We start from the raw sequence: 21,907 nt of genomic DNA on the forward strand, positions 1-21,907 counted from the left end.
TATTCTGCTGAGTGCTGGTGATATGCACACACACGCACACATATATCATAGTGATAACACTGTCAGCTGAACACAACAAGGAGTGTCTGTCTGATGATAATGCTGAGCTGTCGGCGACAAAAGCAGACAAGCAGACCCACACACTCATACACAAAGTCCTCAGTGCCACCCAGCAGATACACAGTTGTTGCCACTAAGATGTCAGAACAATTTATTCTTTAAAGGCGCACACACTAATTAAAGTCTAAACTTTCCTTGACCTGAAGAGCAGACCTTTAGAGAAAGAAGACAAGGGGGAGGAAGATGGAAGTACCACACAAAAGCTGACAGACACCAGCTGCCAGCACTGCTGATTAACCCTGCTCTAAGTGTGGAAGTCTTCTGTATTTTAAGGATGTCATCAGCTGCTTAACCAGTGGAAACTGTCGGGGAAAGAGGATATGAGGCAACGAGCCCCCTGAGCAACAAACTGTTAAGCGATGGGAAGAACTTACGATTTGTCTCTGTGGTGCGTGAAGCGTCGCTGGGGGCTGCTCTGTCGACGCCGTGGCGATAAGGACTTCCCTCGGCTTCGCTCTTTGATCGGTGACTGGGCACTGGATGATTTTAGGATCTTAAAAAAAACATAGAAGAATCAACATCACTAATTGTAGTTTATTAAAGTTTTAAAGTTTATTAACACTCTGCAGACCAGCACATGTTTTCATTCTTTTCTAGCTTATCAGTGTACTATCATCCACCCATTTTAAGCCGCACCAGCAGCAGTATGCACCAAAAAAGCTCCGATAACAAAACTGTACACTTTTAACACCAAATATCAGATAAAGTTTAGATAAAGTTGAATATCCAGTGACACTCGGGTCCAGTCGGAGTGTATTATGAGGTAAAGGTGATCACTAAGAAACCCTCTGTGAATAATCATTAATGTTTCCCATTCAGAAATGAAGAATATTTGAATAAAATATATGCTGCTGTGTATCTGACAGAGGCTAGTCAGTGTTTGGACACAATGTTAGCATTGATCCAGCAGAAAGATTAAAGAACTTCAGAGTTAAAAGCTGCACTTTAAGTCATATTGCCTTTTCACCAGGTGGACAAAAATCATTGTCACCTATTTCAAGGTTAATCTTTTAATTATTATGAACTGTGATAAAAGTGCAGACAATACTGGAAAAGTTTAGAATGATGGCATTAAAAAAGCAGTGAGTGAGAACAGTTTGGCAAAACATATGGCTGTTTACACCCTGCTTTCATATTTACAAAGAATCCCTGAACTTCTAACATTTCAGTGTACAGCGGTTATGTTAGCATGAAGACAACAGCTGCTGCTGCTAATCAACTGGAGGGAAGAAAGCGTCACCGTGATGAATGGAACAGCAGACAAATGTATGTGATAATGCGTTTTTGTCTATTTTTAATCTTCCTCACTGTTGTGACAGATGACTCATGCAGACAATACAGTTCAGAGCGACAAATGAGGCATTCTTAGTGTATTAAGCAGCAACTTGAAGCTACCATTAAGCTCTCAGCAGGAGAAAAAAAGAAAAGGATGACTCCGGATGGCAAGTTTTCCTGAATGCAGTAAAGGAAGTTGTTAATATCCTGCAGCTGGTTGTGTTCGTCATGTGTTTGTGGTACAAACATGGATCGTATTTCTTTGTTTTTTGTAAGCAGAACTATTTTATTCTTTTTTTTCCCCTTTTTAAATGTCTGATCCAATAGCTAAATTACATCTACTGCACTGCTGAGTACCATTAAAACACCAGATTTAAGTGACTATTTGTTACGACTGTGCTTAATTATATAGCAGCTTTCCAGCTTTACGTTTTCACTCTTGGATGTTGTTAGAGTGAATTGTTAAATGTTTGTCATTTTTATGCTTACCATCCATTTCTACATTGTAAAGCAATTCCACAGTCCCCCTCCCCAGATTCTTGAGTTTTTGGGTGAGGGGCTGTAGGTTTGATTACAGACACATCCTATCTGGAAGGTCTGTTTGATGTAAGCTTCCTGCCCAGCAGGAGGTCTCTCACACACACACACACACACACACACACAGTGCCTCATCTTTGTAACCAAGGGGGGTTAAGAGGGGAGGTACGTGTTGTAAACTATTGTGTGAACTGTCTCTCAATAAATAGCTGCGAGGGAAGCTGCTCTTTGAAGGACTTTGGGCTGGAGACAGGTTAGGAGCGTGAGCTCCAAGAGCTGGTTCTTGACCAAAGGCCTCCCTTGCGCAAGTAATCGATCGAACACTGTTGCCTTGTTTTCTTTCATGATGAATAAGTCTCTAGAACTAGCGGGGTTTGTGGGAACAGACCCAACATTTATTTGGTCCTCCGAGCCGGAGCCCAACACATCGCCTCCACCGCGAGGAGAGGGAGAGGACGCCACCGCAGTCTGCTAGCAGCCATCGTCTGGGACGATTGACGAAAGCCCTGGTACTTTGCTTTGTTCCAGGCCGGACAGTTTGCGCCTGAACTCCCCACGGGATGGATGGCGATTGACGGGAACCAGAGACTCTTCCCATGAACGGAAACAACACGAACAGTGAGTACAGAAGGCCTTAGAGAGCGGCTACGTGCCCGTGCGTTAAAGCAGGTACGTGAGTGCGCAAGCTGTGCGTGTAGACGCAAGCTACCTGGCTTCTCCGCCAGTGTTTTAGTTTTTGTTTTATCTTTTTGATTTATTTAAGGAGGTTTAAAGAGGTTTCTCCACCGAATAGAAGGAGGGTAAGGACGGTTTCTCCACCGAAAGGAGGATAGAGCTCTATAAAGATAAAAAAAGGTTCTCCGCAGTTAAGGGCGTTGAGTGTATGGTTTCTCCACCAATGGTAAGGAGGAAAGAGCTCGCCGCGGTAAGGGGGATTATAGGCCTAAAAAGAGTGTGAATGAGCGTATATGTGTGTGAGTGCCAGTAAAGTGAACGCAGCAGCACAGAAGGAAACCTAAGCGGTGTTAATGGAATTCGGTGACCTGTTGTGTACACGTAGCCTGGGTTTTGGTGTAAGTCGCGTTGCCAGTTGCAAACTTAAAAGAAGTCTGCCTTGAAAGAGGATGAAATACACTGCAAAGTTTTTATTGGGCAGAACGTGTTGTGTGGATCGTTGAAGAATTAAGTGAAATTGTGCTCTAAAGCAGAAGCGATGGTGAGTGTGTCTGACGTCACGGTGTGTGTGACACGGTATCCAGCTGGAGCAGACGTGATTCTGCAGGTCACCTGCCCAGCGGACAAAGAAATAAAATAGTTGTGTGGTGAATGATAGCACGAAGAGTGTTTGGTGTTTCTCAGCCTGAAACAGCTGTAATGCTACTTTCTGTTTTGAAGGAAAGGACAGTTTAAAAAACAGAGAGAGAGATGTGTGTTGTTTTAAGCAGTGATGAGAATAATGAAAATGTGATGAGAGGAACACAAAAACATACAGAAAAATGCATCAACCATACTAACCCTACATGCATACACAATAAATGATACTCATGAAGACCAGACAGCATCTTAAGCATGAGATTCTGTTTGTCATCTTGTCCAAGTCACTAGTAAGATGAAAGTGATACATAGACTAGTGGACTGAATATTATAGGAGGACAGATGACTGCATCATAGAGGAAAACAGAATGCTGATGAGGGGTCTTAAATGAGTGAGCTGAGTGAGCTGATTGTGAGTTTCTGGTGTGTGAAGAAGTTTTACCATGGCACACATTTGGTTACATGAGAAGAAACTTATTATGTGCTGAGACAACAGGGTTATGCTGTATGTTGTGTGTGGCTGATTGGATGAATGTTTGAGATTAAACTGGCTGTTGATTTGTCTTTTGTTACTAAGTTGAGCCTGCCAAATGGGTTGTTACAATTTATCCCCCTGGCATGAAAAACACGTGTCATGACTTAACAAGGCCTTTCTTTCCTTTGCTTTCCTTTATTTTCTTTCCTTTCTTTTTATTTTGTTACTTTCATGGTGCACTGAAAGTTTCGGTTGATGATGTCTGTTTGAGCAGAGATGCACGATTAGAACAGAAGCGCTATACGACTCGTCGTCGACAAAACTGTTGCGAAAGTGAGCTTCTCAAAAAATTAAAATGGGCTTGGGAGAAAGCCACTTATTTGGGACAATCAGAAAACAAGTCCCTGCCAAAAAGGATTCAGCGATGTAATCCGCTTCTAAAGTTTTTCTTCTTCTTTTTTGAAATGACGTCATTGCTGGCAGTAGCAATTTATTGCATCAAGAAGGGTTCTACTATTAGCAAATAAAAAATGAGTGGGAAAACTGACTGACAAAAGCTGACAAGACTGACTGACGTAACACCATTGTGTGAAGTTAACCCCCACCTGACAAAGGTGTGGATGTATCTCTGCGTGTGTCTGTTGCAGGAACAGAAGGAGACCACAAGAGGAAACTTGGGTCACATGACTATGTGAACTCTGCAAATTTAACTTTTTAGTTTAAAATTTTCTGTGTCTGTGAATTCACCATGGGTGTGTCATTAACTACTTTGTGTTGCTCACAGAGATTACTGTGAGAAAGAGTGTATACACCTGCGCAGCGCTAACATTTACTTCTTTTTACAGCAGAGTGTTAACTTTATGACCTTTTTACAGCATCTCTGGAATCTGGATGGCCGGCACCTGACCACCAGGATTGTTTATGTGTGTTGTTAATGTTTGTTTTTCTAAGAGTGCATGTAGAGGATTCAGCAGAAAACAGACAAGTGACATGAGAAAACAAATAAGAGATGCAGTGTTTATGGAATAGTTTAATATGGGGCTCATTAGCTGGCCACTATTGAGCTCACAGTGATAAAAATGAGTGGAGTGACAAACTTAAGGAAAGTCACCAATTAAATTGTGGAATAAATTGGGATGATTCATGATTTGGGACAAATTATGATAATAATAATAGTGATTTAATGACTGGAGAAAACCTGCACATGATATTTGTCTTTTATGCTGAATACTTTATTACTCTTATGATCTATAGTTGGTTGAAAATGTGAAGTTTGATTTAACAGACGTTGTCTTCCAGGATACAGGCTCCAGGTGGAGCTGGGAGTTAGACAAGCTAAACATTTAATTGCTGACTAATGTTTTTACACAGGGTTACAGGTTGGAGTGAAGCTGCTCCAAGGGACAAACCCTGGAGATTGTTTTAGGGAGACTGTGCAACATTCTTGTACATGTCTCGTTGGGGAGTTGACACATGGCAGAAGCCATGTGGCAAGAGGAGTGTCATTTTAATTTGCAGATGTCGTGAGGTACCATGACGAGAAGGAGTGACTGAGAGGATCGTCCATAAGATGGAAGCTGAGGCCTGGAGAGAGTCTTCAGGAGGATCGGAGATCACCTTCAGCACAGAGAGCTGTGCTACTGAGCTTCCAGGATATCGTCATGAGGAGACTCTGCACAGCAAAATCTTAAATAAGATAAAAGAGTTTCGACATTGACGTTGAGGAAGACAACTAAGGTGTACGACGTGCTCTGCCTTTAAAATCTTCAGCAACGTTGAATCGTGAGAACCTGAGGGAACGTGCCAAGCTCCAAAAGTGACAGCGCAGAGGAGGTCCAGTGATGGACTTGTGGTTCTGTGAACAGCACAAATGCCAGGTGACTGTGAAATAACTAACAGCACTTTTTCCACAAGTGAAGCCAGTAACTTACTATCCTACCAGATTAGCTCTAGTTGCTTGTGCTTTACCTCCATGCATGAGATCAGTATGTGCAGCAGCTTAAGCTGTACAATGTTTCAGGATATAGTTTTTCACCTTTTTGACACTGTTAGTTCCACACGAGGTAGATGTCTACTACTGCAGACTAAAATTACATTTCTGTCACCTACAAGACGCTTGTCTTTAATGTTACTGTTACGTCAACCCTTTTTGCCAACAAAGGAAGAGGGCGCTTCTCATGAGTGTAGACAGCGCGTAGAGAGGGGTGTAAGCCGAGGGATGACTTAATAGATGTGCCACTTGGTGAGGGAAAGGTTTGGTTTGTTGATGGTTTGAGTTTTACAACAGCAGAGGGACAGGCTAAACCAGGTTTTACTGTAGTAGATAGTGAGAAAGTTATCTGTGCAGGACAACTAGCATGTTTCATATTTGCTTGAGCAGCAGGGATGCTAGCTTTAACGGAAGCGTGTAAAGCTGCAGAGAAACGAAATGTGACGATATACACTGATAGCCAGTATGCATTTGCTACAGTACATTTCTTTGTAGTACAGTGGGTGAGACGAGGTGTGACAGCCTCTACAGGGAAACCTGTAGAACACGCCAAACTTTTGCAAAATCTGCTGGAGGCAGAGTTTTTACCCAGTAGAATTGCCGTTTGTAAATGTGTAGCACACATGTGAGGGAAAGATCCAGTTGCATTAGAGAATGCTTTTGCACATAAGATCGCGAAAGAGGCAACTTTAGGAGAACATGTTGTTAACGTTTTAGCAGTGCAATGCCAGCAGACGTTGGCTATTATGCGGGATGCACTGGTAGACATGCAGGGCCACTGACCTACTGCAGGGAAACAATTGTGATCTACAGAAGGAGCGAGCTTGCAGGATGGTGTTTATTATCTGTGTGATACACCAATACTACCTTAGAATTTGTATAAGACTGTTGCTATTTTGCGCCATGGGCTTTGCCATGTCGCAACAGGAGGGGGATAATGAGTAGTTTATACTTTAAGATTAAAAACCCTTAAAAAAAAACTTAAAAAAACCTTTTTGTAGGTCATGTATGATATGTTCAAGCACAATTCTCGGGGTAATTTGAGACCTAAGAGAGGGAAATTCCCTAGACCCAGTCACCCATTACAAGTTACTCACATGGACTATAGGACTGTCCAGCTGTAATAACTATGAGTATTGTTTAGTGATAATGGTCCACATTTTGTAAATGAAGTGATTGGATTAATGGCACAACATCTAGGGATAACATTAAAACATCATTGTTTATATCACCCACAAAGTGCAGGGTTGGTAGAGAGACCTAATGGAATAGTAAAGTTAAGACTTAGGAAGAGACGCAGGACATGGTTAGACTGTAAAGAATTAGTTAAGATGTGCATGAGGATTACTCCAACAGAGAATGGTCTGACTCGTTGAGATTATATATGTTAGAGTATTTAGAGTTCTATTCTTCTGTAGTGATGATAGAAGAGCAGAAGAGAGAGCATATTAGCAGATTAGATGCTTTAAATGTTCAAAAATAAAGACGTCTTGAGAACAAATGATCTGCCAGATGATTCTGTTTCTCCGCAGGAGCAGAATCTGAAGTCTGGAGATTGGATGTTGACAAGGCCATGGAGAGGAAGTGCTGGTCCAGTCCACGGTGGGAAGATCCATATCGGATGCTGCTGACGACGACCACAGCAGTGAAGATCGCAGAAAGGAACACTTGGATACATCAAGCGCACTGCAAGAAGGTAACACACTTCCTGGCCGACTCTGGGTGATGGTGAAAAGGCCAGCGGTACAAAGGGGGGAGTATATCTCTAGGACCTCTCATCTCAATCCTGGTGAAGAAACCAACGGATCCTGAACCCAACTTAGAATGGTTGGGAATGTGTTGTTCGCCTTCTTGTGCCTGTGGACCCAGAGTGGGATGACAGGAGCGCACTGGGACAGAGCAAACCACACCCAGTACCCGCATTGGGTCTTCAACAACTACTGGTGGCAGTTTGTGAACACAACCGCTCACATAAAGAACGAGACCAATGGTTATGCTTGTGATGCCACTGGCTACACATTCTTCTGGACTGTGGCCATATAGCATCACTAAGAGTGAGACAGTTTGTTTGGTTGCCTTGGCAACACATCCAGGAGTAAACATACTTGGGACACTGCCAACTTTTCAACTTCTGAACCTGAATGGACGGTTGATTCACCAGTAGCTGGAAAGGTGAACTGCTCTGGTACGACAGACCTGCTAGTCTGACTCCAAGAATCTGACTCGCTGCAGGACACTGAACAGCTAAATGAACTGGAAACAGGCCAATTGCCTATGTGTATGAAGGGCAATGGATTAGTCCAAGTTGGAGATTTATCATGGAATTTGTACAACATCACCTATTCTTTGTGTCCTCTGCAAGAAGGATGTAAACAGAGAAGCCTTTTGTCTACATTTACATCATGAACACTTCTCTAAGCTGGTTGAGGTTTTGAGCCAAGAAGATCAAAACACCTTGATCCAATTTCCTTTACAAAGCTTTTCCTGTGGTGACAACAGGACAGGAGAAGAGTTGTAAATGCGGATAATTTACTAGTTGACTCTAACCCCCACAGGATGCCTACAGTGAGAAGATTTGGGGGGTTGATAGGAGTCATAAAGAAGGGTGTTGACCAGGCTACAGCTTTGAAGTTAGCTGAGAGCCACATGGACAAACGATAAAGTCAACTGATGTGTTTGAATGTCTATGTCTGTATACAGTTGGATTGTAGTGACATATGATTTTTTGAGAATGTTGATCATTCTTGTTTGACTGTTACATTCAGTTGTTTACTTGCAGAAATACATAATGAATCGCACGACAGGAGTAGATGCACCACAAGGCTGGATAACTTGGTTAATGTCTGGTCCTTGGTGGCATCTTCTTTTGGAAATATTAATTCCTGTTTTTGGACTGTTGACATTTGATTTGTTTATGTATAGGATGAATTTTACCGTGTATAAGATCAATGCGAACTAAGATGATTCCTAATACATTTGTTAATTATGTACTTTTACAACAATATGAATTGACTGAAATGAATGTCATGACAGAAGCCTGTGTATAAATGACACCTGCGCTGAAATTGTCAAGCAAGAGGTGCATGGATAAGAATATACTACATAGGAATAATTTGGAGCATAAAAATCACAAAACAGGAGGGAATGTTAGAGTGAATTGTTAAATGTTTGTCATTTTTATGCTTACCATCCATTTCTACATTGTAAAGCAATTCCACAGTCCCCCTCCCCAGATTCTTGAGTTTTTGGGTGAGGGGCTGTAGGTTTGATTACAGACACATCCTATCTGGAAGGTCTGTTTGATGTAAGCTTCCTGCCCAGCAGGAGGTCTCTCACACACACACACACACACACACACACAGTGCCTCATCTTTGTAACCAAGGGGGGTTAAGAGGGGAGGTACGTGTTGTAAACTATTGTGTGAACTGTCTCTCAATAAATAGCTGCGAGGGAAGCTGCTCTTTGAAGGACTTTGGGCTGGAGACAGGTTAGGAGCGTGAGCTCCAAGAGCTGGTTCTTGACCAAAGGCCTCCCTTGCGCAAGTAATCGATCGAACACTGTTGCCTTGTTTTCTTTCATGATGAATAAGTCTCTAGAACTAGCGGGGTTTGTGGGAACAGACCCAACAGATGTTATTATCATTTGGACAGAATTCCTATTTATCTCATGTCCGGCTCTTTATGTAACCTTGGGGTTCATGCTCTGTCTACAACAAAGGTTCTTAAGAAGACAGAAATACAATCTGTGTAAAATGTAAATAGAAATAGAATGCAATGATCTTCAAATCATATATTGTACTAGAAATAAAACACAGGAAACATATCAAATGTTTGACTGAGAAACTGCTGCATTTTAAGAAAAATATATAGAAAAATAGTTGCCATCAATATTGAATTTGATGGCAACACAAAAAACTCAAAAATGCTGGTACAGCAGCGCAAAAAGGCTAGAAAAATATGCAGTACTAAAAACAAACAGCTTGAGGAACATTTTGCAACTAATTAAGGTTCACTGGCAACAGGTCAGTAATATGATTGGGTATAAATCGAGCATCTTAGAGAGGCAGACTTTTATCATTCTGCAAAAAAACCTGACACAAATTATGTGGTGATTTCAGAATAATGTTCTTCAATATAAAACTGTACAGATTTTAAATATATCACCATCTATAGTACATCAAATATCATCAAAAGTCTCAGAGCATCTGGAGAAATCTTTGTACACGAGAGACAAAGTTTAAGTTCTTCAGGCTCAAAGGCAGCACTACATTAAAAAGGGAAGGATTCTGTCATAGAAATCACCGCAAGGAGTCAGGAAGACTTTTCAGACATCACTGTACGTGAACACAGTTCACTGTGCCAACCACAAATACAGGTTAAAGCTCCATCACCCAAAGAAGAAGCCATATGTGATCATGATCGTCAAACATCTGTGTCTTTTCTGGGCCAAAGCTTAAAATGGGCTGAGGCCAAGTGGAACTCTTGAAACTTTAAATTCTTTTCAGAAATCATGGACCCTGCATCCTTTGGACTAGAAGAGAAGATAAACCATCCAGCTTTTTTTTTATCAGCACCCATTAAAAAAGTAATCTTTGCCTGCATTAGCATTCATGGAATTCGCAATTTTCCAGCAACGTTCAGATCATGGTATTTTTAGGTCTTGCATATTTTAGCAAGACAATGCTAATCTGCATACTGTGTGTATTTAAAAGCATGGCTTCATAGTAGATGAGTCATAGTGTGTGAAATGCCCTGCCTGCTGCCCAGTCCTTTTACCATCTGAAAACACGTGGTGCATTATGAAATGAAAAATTCAACAAAGATGATCCAGGACTGCTGAGCTACTAGAATACTAATACAAGAGTGGGAGAACGTTCCAAACGTCCAAAAACGCTCCTCTCACTTCCCAGATGTTTACAGACTATTGTTAAAAGATGAAGGGGTGCTACACAGCGGTAAACATAGCCCCACTCCAACATTTAAAACATGTTGCTGCCATTAAATTCAAAAAGAGCTAAAATCTTTCTTAAAATGGTGCATTTTCTCAGTTTAAACATTTGTTATGTTTTCTATGCTCTACTGTGAATAAAATATAGGTTTATGAGATTTGCGAATCATTCCATTTTGTATCTATTGACATTTTATGCAGTATTACAGCTATTTTTTTTGTACATGGGCACAGACACAAACGCACTCTATAATAACTTCATATCCTCTGGAGCACAGCAGATTATACCAAAGTCTCACAAACCCCAATGCACTTGACCTGTGCCTGCCTGTGATTCTATGTGCGTGCGAGACAGCTGCAACCTTATTGACCTACATAACTTGCTGACATACAGTACACGTTATATACTGTATCACCGTCTAACATCAGCGTCTATCACACAGCTACTCACACATTGCTTTCATGGAACTGCAAATGCTGCAGGAATACACAAAAAAGAAAGAAACTCATAATAAATACAAATAAAAACCTACAGGTCCTCATAAAACATTTAACCTTGTGCAAAACAGTTCTGTGTCTGCCTTCCTCACATGTACACTCACACATTCCTTCTTCCCCATCGTGCCCTAAATAACTCTTGACAGTTTATATTCCCTGTTCAGCCCAAAGGAAACTACATCCATCTCTGGTCCAACGGAAAAATATAATAAAGGTGTTTCCCTGGTTCTTTCTCTAAAAAAAAAAAAGAAAAAAAGAAGCCATGTCTGTCCAAACAAAGGATACAAAAAATTGCATTAGATTTGAATCACAGATAGCAAAGTCGCTTTTATTTTAAAATTTAATTAATACGACCATAAACTGAAACTGTGTGTGTGTTTGGTTTTAAAAAGGTCATTTTTGTCAGCTGATCTAAGTTTGAGAGACATTTTCATCTTTTCTAGTGAAACTGTTTTCACTGAATTTTGTCAAACAGACCTCTTTCCCACAGTGTGGAATTACCCACTTTTCCCATTTTCACCTCCTAATATTCAGTTTTGCAGCATCTTGGCTGATTTATTTTGTGGTTTGTTTGTGGTCTGTATTTTCCACTGCTGCTGACTGTGGGCTGCCAGTTTTCTCTTCCATTCCAGGCTGTTCTTACTTTCTCCCTTAGTGTGCAACCCTTTTTCCATTTATGCATTATTGTATACATAATATATCTAAGTCTGCCGGTTAGAAAAAAATGTCTGAATGTTCACAAAGTTGCTTTTTTCTCTTTTTTTTCCAAACCAATAAAGGTGTTTCTGACCTAATTAATATTTTAAATGGTGGAGCAATGCTGTGAGACTCTATCTAGTGTCTATGTAGTGTAATATACAAAACAGGAAACACCAAACCTTAAGTGATGCTGATGGAACATTTAATCATCAGTCGAGAAAAGCATTATTTCAAGCAAGCTATAAAGTTAATTTAATTGGAAACGTCGACAGTTCCAGCAAACTTTAGCTGATACACTTCTAAACACCCAAACGTCAGCTTCTTTAAAAGGTTCTTTCTTACAAGCCTCACTCACCCAGTCACACACACATTCATACAAGCACCTTGCCTAACATCTGCACACACTCACATGGGATGGGGAAAGAACCACCAATGCTGCAATTGGTAGATGAATCGCTCTGCCTCCTGAGCCACAGTAGCTTTACCCTACCTGCATTTGCTGTAAATCTGCAAGCCACTGTGCAACCCACCATCACCCCAGTTCTTCTTTTTCACACCGTTTCTGATTTAATCGATAACATATATATTGCCATTGATGATTGCTTTTTCATGTACTGCCCAGGCCAGCAAATTCCCATAACACACTTTTGTGGCACAAAAGCTAATTAAGTGTACAGAGAAAAATACCGTGGAGCATATCTGTATGTGAATACACAATATGTACCTTCATCCTCATGTCCCGCCCATGTTTCTCTAGCTCTTTTTTCATCTCCTGAGCTCCCAAACAGGCCAGGTTCAGCACCAAATGCTTCCATTCAATTGGCTGGAAGACATGTGGGTCGTGAGGCACGTACAAACCAATCTTCACCTGGTAGAAACAGAAAATGTGTTTAAAGGTTCTTCATTACCTCTTGGACTGCATTTATTTCCCACACCCTTTATCTTCTTCCTTTACCTTCTTTAGTGTGTGCTGGTATCTCTTGTAGGAGTTTTCAAATTCAGCCACCAGTTCTCCGAGAGTCCGATGGGTGAGTGGTTTGTCCATCAGGTCCTGGCGGCGGCTCATACCTAGCGACCCATACCGGCCATTGCAATAGACGCCCAGCACAACATGGTGAAAGCAGTGACCCGAAAACTGGGTCTTAAAGCTGATGGGGAAACGCTCGAGAGACGTCAGCCCATTGGTCAGGTAGCTGATCAACACCGCAGGATTAAGGAAAGATCTGGAAGTTTTTTTGTGTTGTAAAAATATTATTGGGGTAAAATAAATGTCTGCTGTGCTTTTATTGCACCCCTGGAACTGCTCAAAAATTAATTACCTTTGAGTACAAACCTGAGAGCGAAAGTGTATTTGTTTGAATTTGTCACAGCAGAGGAAGCAAATCAGCTTGAGTTGTTTGAAATGAGATTCAGTCTGACTCTCAGAAGGCCTATAGTATGAAAATGTCACTGGGTAAATAATGTCTTCTGAACACAGTTTGTGTGCTCATGTGAGTTTGTGCAGCTCCTTCTGTCTTACTGAATCTGTCAGGTTCACTGATGTGTTTACATTTATTCAACAAGGAAAACAGGGGCAGAGAGATATGATCTGTCTGGTACAGAGGACACAATAACACACACATACACACCAGGTCATATGTCTGCTGATCCTAGTGACTCACACATGACGTCACAAATGAAGGCGGGATTCGACTGCATGTTCATACCATAAAGACATGTCAGTCCTGTTTTAGGCCACGCCCACAAACACACCCTTCTTTATCACCTATTTAACTTAGAAACTAAGCTTCATGCTGTATTAGGTCAAACTCAAGACTGGCTATTAATACTGATGAGGAAGGTTTTTACTGAGGTGACAAAATCAAGTGATTGAGGTTGATTTTCCAATTGAATTCTATATATTAGGTCTTTTTTTTGCAATCACAAAAAGTTATAGCTACTCGCTATTAAAGGAAATGCAACTTTAATGCATCCAAAAGATCAGATTTTCAGTAAATTATTGAATCTATATTTAGACAGATCTCATCCTGTGTACTGCACATCTTCATGCTACATGCATCCAACTGTAGCAATCTGTTCTACCATACAGCAACAGAGAAACTTGGAAGATGTCTTTGTGGGCCAGTAGCCAGCCATCTGCCCTATTCTGCCCATGGATGGAAGTCTGCCATTGGTTAGAACACATGTCTGTCACTTCACCAGCCTGGATGCCACAGCACTGCTGTGTTTTGATTAAATATTCACAAAGGCCCATCCACACAAGCAGACCACTGATGACATGCACATACCAATGTATTTCAATGTGTCTCTCTGGCTGTGTGGGGGAGCCTGTGGTTTCAAAGTAGAACACGGATCTAAACAGGGTTGGCTGGACAGTTAAGTAAAGAAACCACTGAACTTCTACAGTCAGCGTGCTGCCCAAGTGACTAAACCTTGGGATGAATGCTTGAACGGTCACACAAAGGTTTTATTTGTGCCCAAACATACCACCTGCATTATTCCCCTTAACAAAATACAAACAAAATAACTTAATCAATTAATAGCACAGTCAAAATAGAGTTAAATGTGTTAAGAATGTGCTTTTGCTTCTATCATATTGATCATATATTGAAATATTATTTTAAGTAGGCACACTGTTTTCAATCCACAGACTCAGATATTGATACACCTTAACTGGTCCACTTGACATCCCTCTCACTTACAAAAAGGATCGGCAAACTTCAGTTTATCAAAACAACACAAACCTGGTAATTTTTTTGCTACTTTTAGCAACTTTTTACATCCTTTCAGCAACAAAAGCCTATGGAGTTCACTACTTTGCAGCAAGATCTTGCCTTCCTGGCACAGCACAGAGCTCTCTCTCTGCACTGTTGATTAGATCAGTCAGAGGGCAGCTCTTTCTATCATCCCATCCTAATTGTCATTCTTTTGAATTTGCAATCATGCAAATAAATATGAAATCACAGCAGCGTCACTATCTTTGAATCTTTGAATATTTACTGTTGATTACCAATAAAGCTCAAGAAGCCCCCAAAAAACTGATCCTGGGTATCCTGATATAACCGACTGGCACAAAATGAATCGAAACCACAATGGTTCTGACAAGAGATATTTTAAATCAGGGTTGATGATTGTCTTATCCTATTCTAATAACAAATATCATAAAAATATTTAAACATGTTCATTAGTAAGAAGCTTTTATGAGTGTCATATTTTATTGTGATTCCTTTTCTTCGTTGGCAAAAAAGAAGAATGATCCACCAATGACAAGAATGCCTGGACGCCAAATGTTTATGTTTGGCATCAGCTTTAATTTCCTCTGACAGATTCCTGCGAGTGTTTCACTTTGGATCAATATTTATCCTGCAGAATGAATACAAACATGAAAATCATACACCAACACACCCTGCTGTTTCTTGCTAATGAATGCTTCATTAGACAGGCGTACTTCCTGTGCCAGAGGACATGCGACACTGCTAGCAGTAGCTCCCTGACTGAGACTGCGACTACAAGAGCACCTATCACTACCTCACACTACTCATCCATCTGTCAATTCTAAAGCAAAAATTAAAACGAACCTCTGTGGATTAGTTTCTCTGCCCCACAGGCATGCTCTAATGCGACAGAAAGCCACACTTCATTGTTCTGTTTCTGAAAAGCAGAGGTAACTGAAAAAACTTATTATATAAATTCAATGCAGCAACAATGTTCTGATTAACTCTCTCACTGTTCCTCTTACCTTTTGCATCCTTTTCCTCTCCAATCCTCTACCCTTCCTTCCTCAAGTTTCTATGTCAGTGCAAAGATTAAAGATAACATCTTAGAAGAAGCATAAAATTCCCTTTACATACATTTTCTTTCCTTTAATCAAGGATTTACTAGGATGCTTCCAGTTTTATGGTCTTTCCAGAGTTTAAAACAATAAAACTTTATATATATGACATGCTTCATGCTGTGTTTATATATTGTATAATGGCAGATTTTGCTGATTTATTTTGATATTTATAAACAACTGAGTTTTACAATCAGGATTCAAATGGAGGCTGCTTTGTGCTCTAGCCTTACTCTGCAAAGCACCAGTCAGTGATGGCTAATACAAAAAGACACGTCACACACACACACGTATACATGCACGCACGCAAACACATGCATGCACACACACAGAGCTGGTTGGACCCAAGATAAACCCTGCATATCCTGGAGAGATTTCAGATCACTGATAACGTGGAAGAACAGAGAACCAGAGGCAGAGGACAGACTAAACCCAGACAGACAGCCCCCACCGTTACAGACTACAACAACAGTGGCTACTCATCCCTTTTTCTTGCCTACGTTTCTATCTTGGCTTTCCACTACTTCTCACAGTGTGACTCTTTCTCACAAATGAACTGTTTTGATTGAGTTACCAGGTAGGTTAACGTTACAGGTAAATGTGTGTGAATGACACTGGGTCATTCTTGTTTCACAATGATCCATACAGATTTTTATGACTTTTAAGTCACTGTATTTTATGTGTGATGATATTATTTAGGACATTATTTAATACTGATGATCCATTGCGTTAAGTCATTTCAAAATCAACTGGTTAGGTTGGTTATGCATTAGCATAACAATAGCTGGAATCCAAGGAAGGTGTGTCTATTAATTGGTGTGGCCTTGGTTGACATTCAAATTACACGTAAACCACTGAGGCCAACAGGTGAGGCCTCATAGCTCAGTGGTTAGAGCACTGGTCTTGTAAACCAGGGGTCGCGAGTTCAATTCTCGCTGGGGCCTGATGACTTGTTTTTCCCCCCCCCTTAAATTATATTTATCTGTCTGTCCTGACCGCATAACACAACCAAAGGTGAAACCACACAATTACTGTCTCTTATAGCTCTGAATGTAACTGCGGGGTTCTTTAACCTCCTAGGACCTGCCGTCCACATATGTGGACATCACATTTTTGGTTATTTTGACCAAAATACTCAATTTTGCTCTACATGGGCCTGATATCCACTTACGAGGACATTATACTGCTACTGTTCTATCAAAATTTTAAATGAATATCCTCATTTGTGGCTCTCATTTTTCTTAAAAACAAAAATAAGGTAAAAAAAAAAATCTGGAAATTCTTTGTTTTTACATTCATCGGGCCCCAATATGCCCAAATATCAAAGAGAAATTAAAAATGCATGTCGTGGAAGAGTTCGGGTCTTAGGAGGTTAAAGGGCATGAAGCAAATGGAAAAACAAAACAAACAAAACAAAACAAAAACTGCCACTGTCTTATAAATTCTCCTGTCCTATGGTGACACCCCCCCCGAGCTCCTACCGTCCCCTCCATTTCTCTCTCTCCCTAAAGCCAGTCTCAATTAAAGTCACTGTCAGCTGTCACCCTGACAGCCCTTGAGGAAAGCAACTATGAAACTAGCACATGCGAAACTGGACCATCAGTTCACAGACGGGGAGAGAAATCTCTCATCTGGTGACACTCAAAAGTCCTAGTTTCCTGACCTGCTGCTTGTATTTGAAAAGTATTTGGTTGCACTGAAACAATTTTAATATATTTTGTTTTGCAAACTAAGCCATTATTTCACAGGTGTGCAAATCCAATCAATCAAAGGTTGCAATGCAATGTGGTAGGATTTATAAAGTGTGGACCGAAATTCAAAAAGAATTCAACTTCTGAAAAATCATCCATCCTTTTCTCCTCTGCTTATCTATTTCAGGGTAAGGGATGAAGCATATCCAAGCTGTCTTGGGGCAACAGGTGGGGTATACACTGGAAAGGCCATACAGAAAGGCCCCAGACTGGATTTAAACACAGGACCATCCAACCCGGCACTGTTCAACATCTACTGATAGATCAAATAATACTTTGTATCTTTCATTTTAATGGTTAAAGCTTGTAATATATTTTTTCAATATGGAAAAATTTTACTTTTGACATGTTACTTTGGTCTGATAAACATAATCAATGAAACAAAACAGAAGCAGCACATTTGCTACAACAGTCGTTTTAAACAGTAACTCTAAATCAAGGATGGTTTAACAGCTGAATGAGGCTGAAATACACTGTTGGGGTCAGCGCCTTAGTGAATTTACCATTTAAAAATAAAATCACTTTATAACAGTTTCTTCAAAATGACACACATACTCAGTACAAGTGTATTTCTGTGAAGATGGCCATTTGGGTGTCGACTGGCCTTTGGAACCAAGTGGCCACTAGAGTAACTGCAGTTTTTAAGCATCTCTGCATGGCTTTATTTGGAGTTTAGTGCATGGAAAAGCATTACAGTTCAGCATATCAAAAACAACAACAACAAAAAAACAACGGGCAAATCACTTGTGGTAAATAGTCAAGACAAACATTTTCTTTTAGAACAATGATGAAGAACGAGTTCAGATTCTAATTTTGCCATAAGCAAACATGTTTTCAAGGAATTGAAAAAACACTTTCTCAAATTGAAATAGAGAAGGAGTTGCAAAAATAAAGCACTGCTGCTTTAAAGTTTAAGCTCTGCTGGATGATACTAAGCTGGTGAGTATTGGGGGGGGTCGGTTAAACTTTGAAGTGGGCTTGTTGCCAAGCAACACGGCAAGCGCTGGAAAGAGTGGCAATGTTGGGGAGCATTAGGATATTACAGCAGCATGTCTTATTGATTTCACCCACAGATAACAAAATGACCTTTTGGCCCTCTACTTTGTGTGTGTGTGTGTGTGTGTGTGTGTGTGTGTGTGTATCCAGGAAAGGATACATTCCCAAGATGACGGCCTCGAGGCATTTGATTGGTAAAGACTCCCTGATCATCTCTCTTGCTGTTTCCATTAATCTGAATGGGGAGGAAGATGATGAGACGAGGAAGAGGAAGGAAAGGGAAGGGTTGGAAGCAATACACCTTGCACAGAGACAGCATTGAATTAGACACATGAATTAGGCACTGTAGTAATGTTACATCCCAAAGTCATAATCAAGTAATCAATTCTGTTTTTTTCCTCAGTGTTCTTCCTCCTTGTGGTGAACTTAGCTGTTGCTTCCTATTCAAGCCAGCTTTTCATCCAATCGGTAAAGATGATGACAAAAGGGTGATAACAGGACAGTTCTGTTAATATTACTGTGATTGAGTCACAGTAATTACATGTACTTGCCAAAGCTGCAGTTCACTTACCCACACAGTGGACGGCTCTTCTTGATTTCAAAGAACTGAGTTCCTGTGTGGTTATATCTGATGGAAATGTCAGGGACAACAGCAACTTTACAACACTTCAGTCCTGTGCCTCAACTCCTATTGACAGAAGTGATTATGGTGTTTTGATCACTTAAAGTCTATAAGAGCATCCAATGACATGAGGCACAAGCAGGACTAGCTTCACCTGACAGATAAAAGCTTATACTGTCCTGCCTGTCGTGCTTGTAATAAAGGATACTGCAGAGCCTTCATGAAGTTCTGGACGGCCAACAGCCAGTCTGGGACGGACATGGACGGCTTGAAAGTTGGAATTGAGGGAATTGGATGCTGGAAAGAGAAAAAGAGAGAACATTAGAGATATTTTTTCCACATCATTTTCAGTAAGTCGACATGTGGTAACACTCAGAGCCCCGAAACCACCTTCCGCCATCTTTAAAAAAAAACCCTGCATTCCTAATGTGCTGTGACTCATTGCATCTCATACAGCTGACACACACTGCTGTTCCTTAAACCAGTCTTCTTTATTTTTTAAACAACAAACATCTCATTAGAAACTCACCTCTCTTTATACTCGAGTGCAGTGCACGTCTGACACACAACATGAGCAAGTCTCTAACCCAAGATATTAGGGTCATGTGCTCTGCACCACCTCTACGCCCACAGACACCCACATGGTGAAAAGCAACATGTGGTGAAAATGAACTCCCACTGCTGCTTTGGCAGCTGTTTCACCTCAACAAGAACCACTACAAAGAGGAAACAGCGGCTGCAAGTGTGGATACACGAACGGATGCGACCACACCAAGAGAGGGTGAGTCAGGCTGAAATACAGACCAAAACTTCCTCATACACAGGCAGCCTGCGTGATGTACATATATGTGTGTGTGTGTGTGTGTGTGTGTGTGTGTGTGTGTTTGCGTGTGTTTGTGTGCAGGAAGGGTGAACCATAGCACAAGGCCTATCATTTCCTGTGGGGTTTTGCTCCATTCTTTATTGACAGCATAAAGAGGGAAGTGAGAGGGAGGACAACAGAACAACATGGTGACACAGCTCTGCATGGTACAGTGTTTTCGGTCTCTTGTTTTTCGTTTCCATAAAGAAAGATTTAAAAAGAAGGAAGTCAGAAAGGTTTGTTTTAGAGTCCCACAGGAGGTATTTCACCTACACGCTTCAGTTGTTGGCCTCATTCATGTATGATAAACAGCTACATTTCTAATTTAATCACTAATGCTGTCACAACAAATAGAGTCACACTGTAACCCAAAACATACTTATGCAATTGCAGCATTATATGTTTTTTTGAGCCCAAACTTTAGAATGATAGAAATGCTAATTTCATTTCTATGTGCAGCCAGCTTCTTGGTAGAAGGCTAAGCTATATGACACAACTAAATTGAAATGATCAAAGGTGATTAACTTTGGACTGTTTCAAGGGTTTATGTGATATTTTATGCGGAACATGCAGTTAAAATTCACATACACACTTTAGTGTATTTATGTTTGGGCCAGTGTAGCCCTCAGTGAAACTGAGCTGATGCCATCCTACATCTGACCGTTTCATCTAGGTCCCTTGGTTTGTCCATAATCTACGATGGTTTGACAATTTTGACAGTTAGCCTGATCCTACTCAGTACAGTACTGCTGCAGTATACAGGCTACACACACAGATGTTTAATCTAATATCTGACAAGGATCAATTTAAATTGAAATCTATTAAATCTAGCTTAAATGGTTGCCAATTAACTTGTGTTTTCATACAGACAAAAAAGTCAAATCGACTTTAAAGCAGACGCCAAGCCAGCCAGCCAACCTGTCAGACAGTAAGTCACAGAGCAAATAAAATAATCAGCCAACTGGCCACTCATACAGTTATTAGGCAAGTCAAAAGTCATTCAGCCCATAAATCAGTCTGCCAGCTGGCCCAAACCAGTAAATAGCAGGTTTTACTACCACATAATCTCTCGTGTAGTGAAATCCTCACTAAGGCGTTATGGAGTGGCTACAGCAGCTGACACACACACAAACATGTGCGCGCGCACAAACACACTAAAGCGGCTTTCGTCTGGGTCAGGGAGTGAGATGAGTGGTGATCTCTCCGTTATCATCCTCCCCTCTCTCCTCTCTGCTACAGTAAAAGGATGACGGTGACTTGCACAGCTTAATGTCCTTGTGAAGCGTGCGTTAAGCAATCACATTGGACATATATGTACAATATGCAGCACACTCTTATTAACTATAACATACTGTAGACAGCAACACAGTGTCAGGATCCAGTAGCCTTCCTCCTCTCCATTAAGAGTTCAACTTGGAGAGCATCAGTTCAGAGCCACAGTTAACACTGATAATTAATCTGTCACTGGTTCCTTTCCTGTTTTCCTCCCTCCTCTGTAATCTTGTCCGTTTTCCTCTTTTTTCTCCAACCATCCTTTTGTTGTGTTTTTATACTCATCTCTACTCTACTCTTCTTTTGCCCTTTCTTTCCCATTATATTCTTATCTATCATCTTTTTTCCCCTTTCTGTAACGCCCCCCGTTTTTCTCCCTCTTCTCATATGTCACTTTGTCCTCCTTCTGCGTCTTCACCAACATGCTTTTTCTCCACCTCTACAGTCCAGAGCCAGCTTTACATCCACCGGGTCTAAACATCATCTGTATCCGTCTCCCCTCTGCTGGGTCTCAAGGACTAACATAACCCATCCAGCAGCACAGATAAAATACAAAGCAACTGGGACACAGAGGAGACAGTATGACTGTCCTGGTTTTTGAATTTTAAATTGTTTGATGGAAATGGGGGACGAGCAGTAAAAGGCAGTATAAGAGAGAAAAAGAGGTGGAAAATAGTAAGAAGAGAACTGCAAAATAATTGCCAAGAGTCAAACTA

General features: G+C 40.8%; 1 protein-coding gene and 1 non-coding gene across 6 annotated transcripts in view; one reads left to right on the top strand and one right to left on the bottom strand.

Moving 5' to 3' along the window:
* vash2 (vasohibin 2) overlaps positions 1-21,907 on the bottom strand; it is a 41,416-nt gene that overhangs the window by 10,046 nt on the left and 9,463 nt on the right. For all 5 annotated transcript variants that reach the window (XM_063495361.1, XM_063495364.1, XM_063495366.1 and 2 more), the window contains exons 3-8: positions 19,266-19,354; positions 19,007-19,063; positions 18,596-18,670; positions 12,812-13,049; positions 12,581-12,724; positions 495-613 (exon numbers count right to left, since the gene is read on the bottom strand). In XM_063495361.1, coding sequence (XP_063351431.1) covers positions 495-613; positions 12,581-12,724; positions 12,812-13,049; positions 18,596-18,670; positions 19,007-19,063; positions 19,266-19,354 — 722 coding nt within the window. The remainder of the gene's footprint in view (positions 1-494; positions 614-12,580; positions 12,725-12,811; positions 13,050-18,595; positions 18,671-19,006; positions 19,064-19,265; positions 19,355-21,907) is intronic.
* Positions 16,560-16,632, top strand: trnat-ugu (transfer RNA threonine (anticodon UGU)). Its single transcript has one exon. It is a non-coding gene; the product is annotated as a tRNA-Thr (tRNA).

This window comes from Pelmatolapia mariae, linkage group LG15, assembly GCF_036321145.2.
Source record: "Pelmatolapia mariae isolate MD_Pm_ZW linkage group LG15, Pm_UMD_F_2, whole genome shotgun sequence".
Lineage (NCBI taxonomy): Eukaryota > Metazoa > Chordata > Actinopteri > Cichliformes > Cichlidae > Pelmatolapia > Pelmatolapia mariae.